Source organism: Trachinotus anak, unplaced genomic scaffold (genome assembly GCF_046630095.1).
Source record: "Trachinotus anak isolate AG129_WGS33_773 ecotype Australia unplaced genomic scaffold, CSIRO_AGI_Tana_v1 ptg000012l, whole genome shotgun sequence".
Taxonomy (NCBI): domain Eukaryota; kingdom Metazoa; phylum Chordata; class Actinopteri; order Carangiformes; family Carangidae; genus Trachinotus; species Trachinotus anak.
Genome location: NW_027273863.1, coordinates 17,217,071 through 17,229,691, shown reverse-complemented (window position 1 = coordinate 17,229,691; position 12,621 = coordinate 17,217,071). Strand labels below are relative to the sequence as shown.

Here is a 12,621-nt window from a genome sequence, read left to right as displayed (position 1 = left end):
TAGGCTGATGGAAATGGGATTTATTCAGTGGAAGGCTGTGTGTGGGTGTTGGTGTGCAATTCAAGGCTGAGGTGTTCTGGAAAGGAATGCAGGCCTGAAGCCACACTGAAAAATCAGCGTGTTTGAAATGCATTTTACAAACGGCTGAACGTACATTTCAGATCCTGTGATTTTGTGGTCGTGTTGCTCAGTCACAGTACATCCGGATGTTGTGGTGGACACGCACGTCCTCGTGACCTTTCATGACCGAATGGCTGAGTCTTGTTTTTTAAGGGAGAAAGATTTTTTTCTCTCTTTTTTTTTCTTTTAATGTTTTGATGCCTCTTTCTCAGACTCAGAATTACAGAGCTCCTAGCAATGAAATGGTTATTCACTGAATAATGCTGATACTGTAAAAGATGTGGAAAATATTTGAGATACAATTATTGAACTCATGGCAGGAACCCTACTAAAGAAAGCTCAGTGTGAAGTGCTGTTTGCATGGGTCTCCTGGTGGGAAGCCTTTTGTTGGTGGTCAGTGTGGATTATCCCCATGGTTTCCTCTCTAAGTCTTTTTCTGTTATGACGACGGAGAGTTTCCACTCTGAGCTGAGCCACATAAAATATGGTTGACTAAGTATGTCTGCTTCAAAAAAAAAAAAAAAGAAAACTTAACACCCAACAATGGACATTTCCACAAACCAACCCTATCAGTTTCTGCGATCCATGTGCATACTTCTATCAATATTGGTTCAGTGACTAAGTTCTTTTTATACCATGCACTAGAGAAGGGAGTTGTTTTGTTGGTTGTTTCACCTTGTGTCCCCCTCAAAGAAAACAAAAAAACCCCCAACTTTTTTGTATGTCTACATAAACTACAGGAGGCTTATGTGATGGCCAGTGTGGAACACCCCCATGTGTGTCGTCTGCTTGGCATCTGCCTGACCTCCACGGTGCAGCTCGTCACCCAGCTGATGCCCTATGGCTGCCTGCTGGACTATGTCAAAGAGAACAAGGACAATATCGGCTCCCAGCACCTGCTCAACTGGTGTGTGCAGATAGCCAAGGTAAGAACGAAGCCTTGTAAAGGCATCAAGTTACATGGTAGGGTCTGTTTGATAGGTCCTACCTGTATGGGGCCAAGTCACAAACATTTCCACAACTACTTGCACTGCGTTTAGTTTAGTTTAACTTTTTAACATATACAACATCTTTGTAGGTTTTAGTAACCTAATAAAAGTAAAGTAATGCAGGACATAAGATCAAAACAAAAACAACCTCATTTTACATTAATGTTTTTAACATTATTTTCTTTGATGCCTTTTTCATGCGAAGCACTTGGTGCATGTAATTTCTTTGTTGAAAAGCACTTGGAGCTTGTATGAAAGGTGTGCTACAAATTATTATTTTTATAACCGTGCATTCCTACACTGCAAGTTATGTTGTTTTTTGTTTTTACAACAGCTACAGTGCACAAAGCCTTTAACTGCTTTGAAATGTTCTTGAATGACATCAGGTAATGGTGACAAGTCTGACAAGTCTATCATAACAGATTTCAGCAGCTTTAGATCTTTTATCATGTCTGATCAAGCAAAGTTCCCATGTTTTGACATATTGGACAGCTAGTGCAAAAAGCACTGCACTTACGTAATAACCTGCACTTCATCGTTTGTTTGACAAAAGGGTATGAGCTACCTGGAGGAGCGCCACTTGGTACACCGTGACTTGGCTGCCAGAAACGTTCTAGTGAAGACTCCTCAACATGTCAAGATCACTGACTTTGGTCTGGCCAAGCTCCTCAATGCTGATGAGAAAGAGTACCACGCAGATGGTGGAAAGGTTGGTACAAATACACTAAGATAAAGGTTGTGCCTCTCACCAGAATGCAATTTGTTGTTGCACACAGACACAAATAGTTCCAAGACCTTATTTGTGTATTTATAGCCTGTTACAGATTGGGTGCTGGAGAGACAGATGTTTTCCTGTAGTTGAATGAAAGATGTTTTTTTTTTTGCATTTGTAGGTTTGCTCTAGATTTTATCTTATGTAAGTGATGTGGTATATAAATAGTTTAGTCAGTTAAGATTTCTAAGAAATGAAAGATCAGATAAGTTCCTTCTCTTATCAAGGTTTGTTTGTACAACTGAAAGCACAATATATCTCACAGAAAACTGTGTAATGGCCAATAATGCTCTCTGTAATATAGTAACATCAATTTTTTTGTAACCTTATATATGGCAAAATGTCCTGGTGGTAATGTATTTATCTGATGTTATTGCCTTGATATGTTTTCAGAAGTGATGATATAATAATTTCATGTGATAGAATATTCAGTTTCAATCCAAACATGAGGACAGGAGGACAGATGTTGAAAAGTTCAGTTCTTTGAAATCCATCTGGACAAAGTTGGACTCAAACACCGACATCTGCAGCTGCTGATATTTCCTTCATTCATTCTCGTTAAATGCATTGCTACTCTGAAACACAGTGGTAATTAAACATTACAGGACAGTTTCCCCGAAAGGGATTAAGCCTTGTCTTAGACTAACGCAAAATTGAGTAGAGACATCCATAACAAAAATATCTTCAGTGTGGGACTGGACTTAATCCTTGTGCAGGACACCATCCCAGAAATGATTTTTTAAGCTTTGTGTGACGCACTTTGTGCGATGACAGCACACTGCTTTTCATCTCCTTTAAAGTGCAAACTCTACTACAAACTCTACTACAAAGAACAACATTTTTAAAATAGGCAGTGTTAAATGTTAGACTTTTCAGTGACAATGAATAATAAAAGGTGGATTTTTGCATGTGTGACTATTGCGATTCTGCACCACTAGGTGACAGTGCAGTTACATTGTATACTGAATATTGTGAAGACATTAATAGATTTCAAACTATGAAAGTGCCACAATACTTGTGTATTGTGAAATGTTGCCAGATTAAATGCAAATGCATGATGCTTTTTTGGGGGTGACTACATTATTTGACTTATTACACATTCATTTCACAGGTGCCAATAAAATGGATGGCTCTGGAATCTATCCTGAACAGGACGTACACACATCAGAGTGATGTATGGAGTTATGGTAAGTTTTTTTCTTAATGTTGTTAATACATGATCTGCCTCTAGCCCAGCATGGACCCCTGCTTGCAGTGTCCCAGAATGAGCTTGAGTCCTTGTGTAACATCAGATATGTAAAACAGCTGGGCCTCTGTACTCCTGAGTATTGGTGACAGTCTCACAGGAGAAATATTTATTCATTGCTAAGTGTTTTAACAGCGAGTGAGGCAGAGAGTGGACGGTCATTCTGAGGCTTCACAGAGGATGTTGTTTTTGGATCTAATGAGGCTTGTCAACATTTAAAAAAAGAATGTCTTGCTAGCATCTGTGATTTTAGGACACAGGTAGCACACACCTACACACCAGCAGTCTCAGATGGACCGATCACATCAGACAAGATTGTTGCCTCAACCCACATAGACAGTTCCTCCAGCCTAGGAGCACACATATGCGCAGATGCCAACACAGACAGACATAGAAGCCAAACTCAGCACAGCTTTCTTGAGTTGGCCAGCCTCCAAATTGTTCTATCTTTTCCCGAGGGTTTGATCATGCCTTCCACTCAATATGGCAAAAGCATCAACAGACCCTGGCAGAAGTGACAGGCTGCCTTTCCTCCTTTTCCTTTCGTCAGCTCCTCCAGCACAGAGATGCATGCTGCAAACTCCCACTTCTGCAGGCAGAGCCAATTTGTCAACATAGTTATTTTGATACCATGTGATATTTGAGAAGCTCACATTCTGTCACTCTCATTTCTTCCCTGTTATTGAGAGAAAAACAAAATGAATGACAGCTCATCAGACTGACACATACCAACTGTCCCTTCTTTCTGTAGGTGTAACAGTTTGGGAGCTGATGACATTTGGCACCAAGCCGTATGATGGAATTCCTGCCAGTGAAATAGCTGGGGTCCTGGAGAAAGGAGAGCGACTGCCTCAGCCACCAATCTGTACCATAGATGTCTACATGATCATGGTGAAATGTAAGCTCAGTGGGAGGCTGGCTGAAACCTCCATAATATAATCTATGTTTCTGCTTTTCCCCACCAGAACATGTACATGATGGAACACTGTGTACGTATTGTGTTGATATCTGTAAAGTGGTTTGCAAACTATTTAAAGAAAAGCATTTTTTTAATTCTTCTTGTATATTTCAATTCAATACAACTCAGCTTTATGGATGTAGCAATTTCATACAAACATGCAGCCAGAAGTGCTTCACACATTTTATAGATCAAACAATTAATAGATTAATTGAGACAGTTAACAGCCGATTAATTAATAACGAAAATACTTTTTTGCAACCTGACGAATTAGCTTTCTGTTTTTTTAAAGGTCCCATAGTGTATAATGTTCCATGTTCCATGTGTTGTTGTTTTTTTTTCTAAAATAGTTCTAGATTTTACATTAATACTGTGAAAGTATCAAAGTGCTTACTCCACAGTGAAGTGCACACAGTCCATATTCAGAAACTGAGCCTTAAAACAAGCCGTCAGGACCTCTGTGACTGTGATGTCACAACAAAGCAGTTACCAGACCATGCCCAGGCCGCCCGGATCCACCATCCAACCTTGCAGGATTTGGTTTCTCTGAGTATTTACCTGAAATCAGCTATATTTTTATTCAATCATTCAGAGAACAGTCAGCCAATCATAAGAGAGGCTTAAAGCCACTCTTCTGAGAGAGGGTTGAGTTTTTGGTACTACAAATGTATCCTCTTATGGATATTAAAACTAGAACCAAATAGAACACTGGGAAAGTGTAAAATATGGTACCTTTTATACATACTGTACTTAAGCAAGTAGTTGCGTTTGTTTTTGTTTTACTAGTTGCAGTTAATTCCTGGTAGTGTCCTCACAAAGAGTATTAAAGTTTCATCTCACTAAGTCAACCTGTCTTGATAATATCTGCTGATGTGTCTGTACAGGTTGGATGATTGATGCAGATAGCCGACCTCGTTTCCGGGAACTAATAGCTGAGTTTACAAAGATGGCACGGGATCCTTCCCGGTATCTTGTCATTCAGGTAAAATTTTACCCAAAGTTTGGTTAACTTCCTTAAATCTGCATTTTATTTGGTGATGAATTGCTATACCTTATGAGGTACAAAAAGCTGAGGTAAGAGGTCAATTCTCTTTCTACTCCAGGGCGATGACCGCATGCACTTGCCGAGTCCAACAGACACTAAGTTCTACCGCAGCCTGATCAGCGGGGAGGACATGGAGGATGCTGTAGATGCAGACGAGTATCTGGTGCCACAGCATGGCTTCTTCAGCAGTCCAAGCACCTCCCACACCCCACTGCTCCACTCCACAGTAAGCTATGTCATGTAAAAGATAAAATTGCAGGTTTGGGATCGGGTGTGTCTGTCTCCTCTGCTTCTTTTGTCTCAGGTGACATTTGTGGCACCAGGAATCAGCTTTGTTAACAGCTGAGAAAATTAGGCATCCTGGCACAGACTACAAATAAAGAATAAATAGACAAGTAAAATGATTCTCCAATACCACTGCTGATGTTTCAGAAAAACATGGAGGAGTGACTCATTTCTGCTTTGTGGTTAGGCATTTAAGACAGAAAAAGACAACTGCCTGTGTGTGTGCAACTTACACAAGATGGTGTAGTTTTACTAAATATGCATCCTAGTACGCTATGAACACTACCATCAATGATTGTCAGTGATCATTAACTGTCATTAATTGTCATTAATGATGTAAGTAGTTAGTAGTTTATTAGTAGTTAGAGGGCTCAATTCGAAGGTGCTACCTAAGGTGACACTACTGCTCTGAATGCTGTAAGATCAACCAAGTTAATTGGACTCAACCAAGAGTCCAGTAAAATAAAATACACTGTATACACTACTATACAGTACATACATATATACATACGTGATAGGACTTTCATATCAACAAAAGGCCCACTAGATTAGAAAATACTAGGATACAGTTAGTTATGTTTAAACCACAGTGGCTGTTCACCTGGCCCATCGCATGTAATTCTAATCATTAAAAAAAAAAAAGAAAAAAACATTAGGAAAAAAAGCCAGAATATTGTCACAGTGTTTTATACTGTGAACTTTCAGCCAGTGTAGAACTAACTGAAAAGAGAGTGAATTGGGACATGTAATCAGGCACAGATACCTTTTACTGCAGACACACATGCCAGATTCAGTCACACTAACTGTCTCCATCCAAACAGTGAAAGAGGAATACCAGCTGCTTTAGAGTAAGATTTTCCAGAAAAAAAAGCAGCATTCATTGATTCAAGAAATTGTAGCACATGCTCCAGCAGTGAGCATCAACATGCGGTCAACTGTTTGAAAATTTAATTGTGCTATTTTAACCGTGTTTTGGGAAATTGGGATTTCTGCATAAATCATTACCCTGTGAGTCAGAATGGAAATAAAGGCAGAGTCATTTTTTTTAGCTTGTTGAAAGCAATTGGCTTTCGCTTCAATCAGCCGATACAGAACACTAGCTGTTAAACTAGATCTGGGTGATCATACAGCAGAGAGAGTAATTTTCCTCACTTGAACCTGAGTGACCGGTCGTACCTGGCCTAAACCCTTCCGACCCTGGTTGCCCTCATTCTGTTTTACTTTCACCACTGGGACTATTTATCCTCTTCCTGACCCCTGCCCACTCGTCCTCATCATCATCCCCTCTCCTACGTTTCCTCCCAGGTGCCCTTTGATTGATGAAAGCTGAACGAGGAGAACTCTTCTACCTCAGGTTCAGTGAAGGCCGTGCGTAGGTGTGGCTTCTACCTGGAATAGTTGCCGGCCACTGACAGCCTGGTTAGATCATACAAGCTTTCAAGTTTGATTACGTTTGCAGGCCACCAGGCAAACTTTATCAAATCTTTGTCCAATAAAAGCTCAACCTACGCCTGCTTTTGTCATATCACTGTTGGGGCGTGGGCCACTCAAGGTCGAGAATTTTTTTTACAGATGGTTGCTCCTTCAGCGTGTTTAATTTCCTTTTCTTGTTGAAAGTAATTGCATTGCCACAGCTGTCACTCTGTTCTCTTTATTCGCTCGGTTTCACTGGTTTAACGCCGCTCATAGTCCTTTGACTGGAGAGTCTGACAGACAGAACAAAGCTTGTCAGTTAGCCTGAATGAATACGAATGTGCTTGGTGGACATTTATTTCGATCCTCATCAGCTTGTTTTGAGATGACAGCTATGGTTCCCTGGGTACCATGAAAAAACATTACTATCACTATTCAAAACAAACTTATTGTCCCCAGAGAGGCTTTAAAATAAATTGCAAAGACTGAAAGAATTACACTCACATCAAACAAAGTATAAATAAAAGAAGTAAGTTAGAATCAAAGACAACCAAAGTGAAGGATGACAAAATTAAAGGTTATGCTTTAATCAGAAAATGAGCACAGCCATCCAGCTTTGTGTATGTGTATTGCACTGAAAATGCCTGCTTCTTCACTTAATGTCTGCTTTATGGATGATAGTGGAATATTCGAATGTGTTCTGGCTCTATAAAACACTATATCTGGCTCTGCATTTGCTTTGGTGTCACCATGAGACATTAACTCAAGTTTAAATTATCTGTTTTGCAGAGCCTCAACAGCAGCATCGGGACATGCCACAGTAGAAATGGCTTAGTGGTGAGTGGAGATCCTTTAAGTTGCACATACCTTCATCTTTGTTTTGAATATTTGTATTTGTTTTTCTCAGAGTGCCACAGCCCTAAAAACATCTATCCTTTATTACAGAATGGGTTCCCAAACAGAGACGGAAGCGTGGTTCTCCGGTACATTCCTGATCCCACAGACAAGATTTCAGATGATGCCTTCCAGCCAGCTCCAGGCAAGTATCCTTCAACTTCAAAAGCCCCCAGTGGCTCTTATCTTTGATATCATTCAAATAAATTTTAGTGGATCTCTCCCCTGATCCCTCTGTTTGATTCAGTGAGGCAGGGGGACATCTAGTGGACAAGAACATACTGCTGTAGTTATTGCCCCAAGTGAAGAACAAATGCTGCCAAATGATTTTAGTATCAGAGAAAAACACAATGACGTTCTGACAGCATAAACATTCCAAATAATAAAATGCAACACAAATTCAAGTAAATACCTTAAGATTTTCAACAGTAGAGTTATAGAGTTATACTTGCGTTTGAGGTTGACATTTTTAAAGACTGTAGCTCGTAAATTGAAAGTTTTCACTCAGCCAACTCTTAAACCCTAGTCTTGTTGTTATGTATCACTAGAGAAGACTTTACATAACACATACCAAGACTACATTACTACATCATGAGTGTAACTTTGAAGAAAATAAAGTAAAGACAGGGTTAAAGGCACTAACCATGAACCACAACACATCCAAGCTGCATCTGGCTTAGGACCTCTATTGTATGTTGTTCCCCATCTCTCCTCTTTCATATCCTGTCATCTCTCTACTGTCAGTTATCTAATAAAATGCAATAAGTCTCCCAAAAATAATAAAAACATGCAAAACCATTATGGGCCATTACATTTTACATATAACCCCAATTCACTTAATGGGAACCTATCTAGCGTCTAGTTGTTAACGTAATTGGTTTTCTCACAGACTACATGAACCAGAACGGAGTCTCGGATGTGATGAATCCCATCTACCAGCACCCCGGTCCTCCTCGCACCCTCCTCCCCACCATCTCTTCAGACGACACAGAGACAGAGTACCTGAACTGCTTTAAGAATGGGACCAATGGGCCCGAGTACCTCAACGATGTCCCATCCCCTGCCATCCTCCCGCTCACCTCCAACGGCACAGTCCACAGCATTCAGAAATACCAGCCCCAGAACAGCATAGACAACCCAGATTACCAACAGGATTTCACTCCCACTTTCAAGACCCATGCCAATGGACACATCCCAGCAGCAGAGAACACAGAGTACCTGGGCCCAGACTGAGGACTTAATGGATATAGACAAGAAATAAGAGACAGTTTCCTGTTCCATTAAGACAGAGCAGTGATGTCTTGGCTGGAAAAGCATACCTAAGTGGTACCATCAATCATATATATTATATCCTGTCTAATGAAGTCAGGTGACACTTTGTGCAGCTTTCCGTTTTGTTTGCATGCTGTCATACTTGTCATGTAAAACCTGTCTCATTCCAAAGAGTTTTATCTTACAACCAAACAACAAATGACTTTCTCTTGATGAAAGCTGGACAAAAGCTGATTCATACATGACTTAGTTGACCAGAGAGTTTCTGGACCAGATCCGACATCCTATTCTTGAAACCCCTGACAGAAAATGAAAATCTCTGCTGAAAATCCCAGAAGTGAAACTCTCTCTAAATGTTGTGCACAAAATGCTGTATGCCATCCAGATGTGTCAGTTGAGGATTGCTATTCAAAGGATGTAGGCGCCTCCGTTTTTCTCTGTTGCTAAGAATAGAAACTGGCAGCTTAACCCAAAACACAACTTATGGTACATGGTGTTGTAGAATCAAAAGCTAAGAGACACGTTCAGCAAGAAGTATTGATCAGTTTGAATTGAAAGGGTTGACATCACACAGTGGTGCATTCACTCGACACTGATGTCACGCCACAGAACTTTTATCTCTGATGAAGTCAAGTCAAGAAGATGATTAAAGGTATTAAAATGCTGGCCTGACTGTTGGGCTCCTCAGAGACCTGACGACACTCTTCCTGAGGAATGAGTCAATGAGGAAACAAGATGTTTCAATGTATAGAATGTATAGTCAGTTTAAAGGGGAATACTGGTGAATTGTATTACTTAAATATGTTACCTTAATGCTCTAAGACAGTTCTGTGTGTGCTACAAACTACAAACAATCTCTTCTGGATTGAAACGAGAGTAGAACTTCCTGTGTCCCCTGATGTGTGATACCACACGAACTATGTAGAGAATGTGATGGTAAACATCACAAATGTGATTGTGGTTATATTCACACTGCTGCTTTTTGTAGCCGAAAACCTGCAGCACTCTTGAATGAAACTTATTTGTGTGGACCCACAGAGTTAGCTTAACTCTGTGCTTTGTATCAGTATGTCATATTGGTCTTATATTAGTTCCGGCCCTGTCACTGATTACTTCCCACCAATGTTATATTTTTACACACACCTGACTGCACTAAGGGCTTAGCTAAGTTCGCATTCCCATAGAGTTTTTTAGTGTTTTCACTTGTTTGAAATGCTGGCTCAACTGTCTTAGGTCATGTGAGTAACATGAAGAAAAAAGTAGTATTTTCCTTATAAGCATAATGTATTTTAGAGACAATTTGAATGGCTCTGTGTCACATCAGAAACTAAGAGTTTTTCTGATGTTTGTTGTCTAATGTGTCTATATTATTACCAAGAGACTTTTCCTTGTCCAGTTTTATTTTTTCAAAAGTGTAGATTGTTGTTTCACGCAGGGTGACGTCTATGAATTTGCCCCTGGCTTTGAAGTCTTGTAGTCTTGCAAGAGCATTAACTTTGCAAATATTATTCCTAGTTTTAAAGGAATATTCTATTGTAGCAACCTGTAAGCCTACTTTTGCAGATTTTACACAGGTACATGTACAGAAAACAGTGATTATGCTGTAATATACCACAAAACAGTCACCTATAATTTATACTATAATATCAGTATACAATTTTGTCACATCATACGTGAACATACACTTATTCCTGAATTGTGATTATTTCATTCAAAAGTGAACATGAATAAATTGTTTTTTCTATGGAAATACATTTAGTTTGTTGTTTTTCCACAGCTTTAACAAATGAAGGGTGAGATACAGGAAGAAGAAAAACAATCCCAAGGGTTTACTCATTTACTCAGTCTTTTTTTATCTTGACGCCTGTGGCACTTCAGGGAATAATTTGATGAATAAGCAGGTAATCAGCTGAATGAGTGGCGCATCTTCTCTAATGCTTCAATGTTTCACAGTGTGGTAGTGTGAGCACCAGAATTTGATCTCCATGACATGACTTGAAACGGTCACTGACAAGCAGACAAAAGATGCTTGATTGAGCATTAGAGGACAAATTCCTCTCAATGTATAAATTATATGTAATATACACAAAATAACACAATGACAATTTATCAAAATAGATCAAAGCAAGCCTCTTATGTTGTCTATGCCCCTACATCTGACCCCAGATTGCTGATTTTAATGCTGATTGTAATGTGATGTTGATCTGAGGGGAAGAAACATATTAAACACTCCAATTTTAATACTTTTGGGGTTTAACTGGTATAGACTGGAGCATGTTTGACTTTAAGTAACAAATTGTTATATTTTATTAAGAGTTTATATGTTCAAGTTTTGTTGTTGGTTTAAAAGTTATAACATCAAGGTTTTAGTTTTTTGAGTTTAGATTTTAAAAATTGATGATGTATTTGTCTATATCAGGAATAGTTGCGACGAAATCCACCTAAATGAATAAATGAAATAAAATCTAGTTGTTATTAATTAAAGGTTTAAAACAAACAACTGATCACTCAGCTAATCTGCTTCCTCAGGATGGTTTGAATGTGCTTTGATCATTGTTTTGATTGATAGTTTCCTCAAACTTTTTTCAGAGAAACAAAAAAATGATTAACCATAACACAGAGCAGGAGGATGTCTTCATGTGAAAACATCAAAAAACAAGAGCACACATCCATCATTAACAGCCCTCTTGTTTGAAGAGAAGACTGTGGTAGTGTGCTGCTTTAATTAATTGTGATGAATTTAATGCAATGATTAATAAAAAGGGTTTGTGCCTGTTGTTTTTTGCGATTGTTATAATAACATATTATAAATTGAGGAACTTTTGAATGTAAACGGTGCAGTCAATCACAGACTATATTACCAATGTATCTTGCAATGGCAAATCAAGTTTAATAATGTTCTGATATTACTAAACACTGATTCATTGAAATACATGTAATCTCCTTTCCCAACACAGCCCTGCTCACTTCAAACCAGAGAAGCACAGACAAAATGCACATATGGAAATATCTCATGTTAAATAACCAAGGTTGTTCTAATTTTGGCATAAAATAGTATATGAGTCATGTAATGAAAAAAAATATTGGTAATGTGATTTTAGATGTAACAGACTGTTACTTCAAGAAGGTGGGTGGTGAAGTTCATGGGTATAACATCATAGTCAGCGTAGCAAACCTAAAACTCTTATGTATTCAAGCGTAAACTAGGTAAGATTTCCTCTCTGTATGCTGGTGCCATTGGCTGGAATAAGATACTGCCTTTTATTAAAGAAAGTCAGATCCACATATGAAATGTTTTAGGAAACTATCCAAGAAAGTCTGAAATGCACTTTTTTATTTTTCTTAAAGCTGGGGTATTCTGCTGTTCTAATTCAAATTCCTCTACAAATGTTATTATATGTTAATGTAATGTTCTTATAGGGTTGGTGTAGGCTACCATGTTGAGCACAAAGGGAAAAGTAAAGAAAAACAAATGTATTTGATTTGGCATATGCAAAGGTTTTTTTTTTTGTTTGTTTTTTTTTTTTGTTTTTTGCAAGAATCAAGGATTTACTAATTAAGCAAACCAAACCAAAAAAGACAAATGAAATAGGGTTTTTTTTTTAATTTGCAGTAGGCTAACGTATT

The 12,621-nt window shown here is 38.7% G+C and overlaps 1 protein-coding gene across 1 annotated transcript in view; it reads left to right on the top strand.

The window, feature by feature from the left end:
• egfra (epidermal growth factor receptor a (erythroblastic leukemia viral (v-erb-b) oncogene homolog, avian)) overlaps nucleotides 1-11,772 on the top strand; it is a 42,881-nt gene extending 31,109 nt beyond the window's left edge. Inside the window, exons 20-28 of the mRNA XM_071490821.1 lie at nucleotides 861-1,046; nucleotides 1,663-1,818; nucleotides 2,993-3,068; nucleotides 3,879-4,025; nucleotides 4,970-5,067; nucleotides 5,189-5,356; nucleotides 7,618-7,665; nucleotides 7,774-7,867; nucleotides 8,612-11,772. Of these exons, the coding sequence (XP_071346922.1) occupies nucleotides 861-1,046; nucleotides 1,663-1,818; nucleotides 2,993-3,068; nucleotides 3,879-4,025; nucleotides 4,970-5,067; nucleotides 5,189-5,356; nucleotides 7,618-7,665; nucleotides 7,774-7,867; nucleotides 8,612-8,955 (1,317 nt within the window). The 3' untranslated portion in view covers nucleotides 8,956-11,772. The remainder of the gene's footprint in view (nucleotides 1-860; nucleotides 1,047-1,662; nucleotides 1,819-2,992; nucleotides 3,069-3,878; nucleotides 4,026-4,969; nucleotides 5,068-5,188; nucleotides 5,357-7,617; nucleotides 7,666-7,773; nucleotides 7,868-8,611) is intronic.
• The last annotated feature ends 849 nt before the right edge of the window (nucleotides 11,773-12,621 follow it).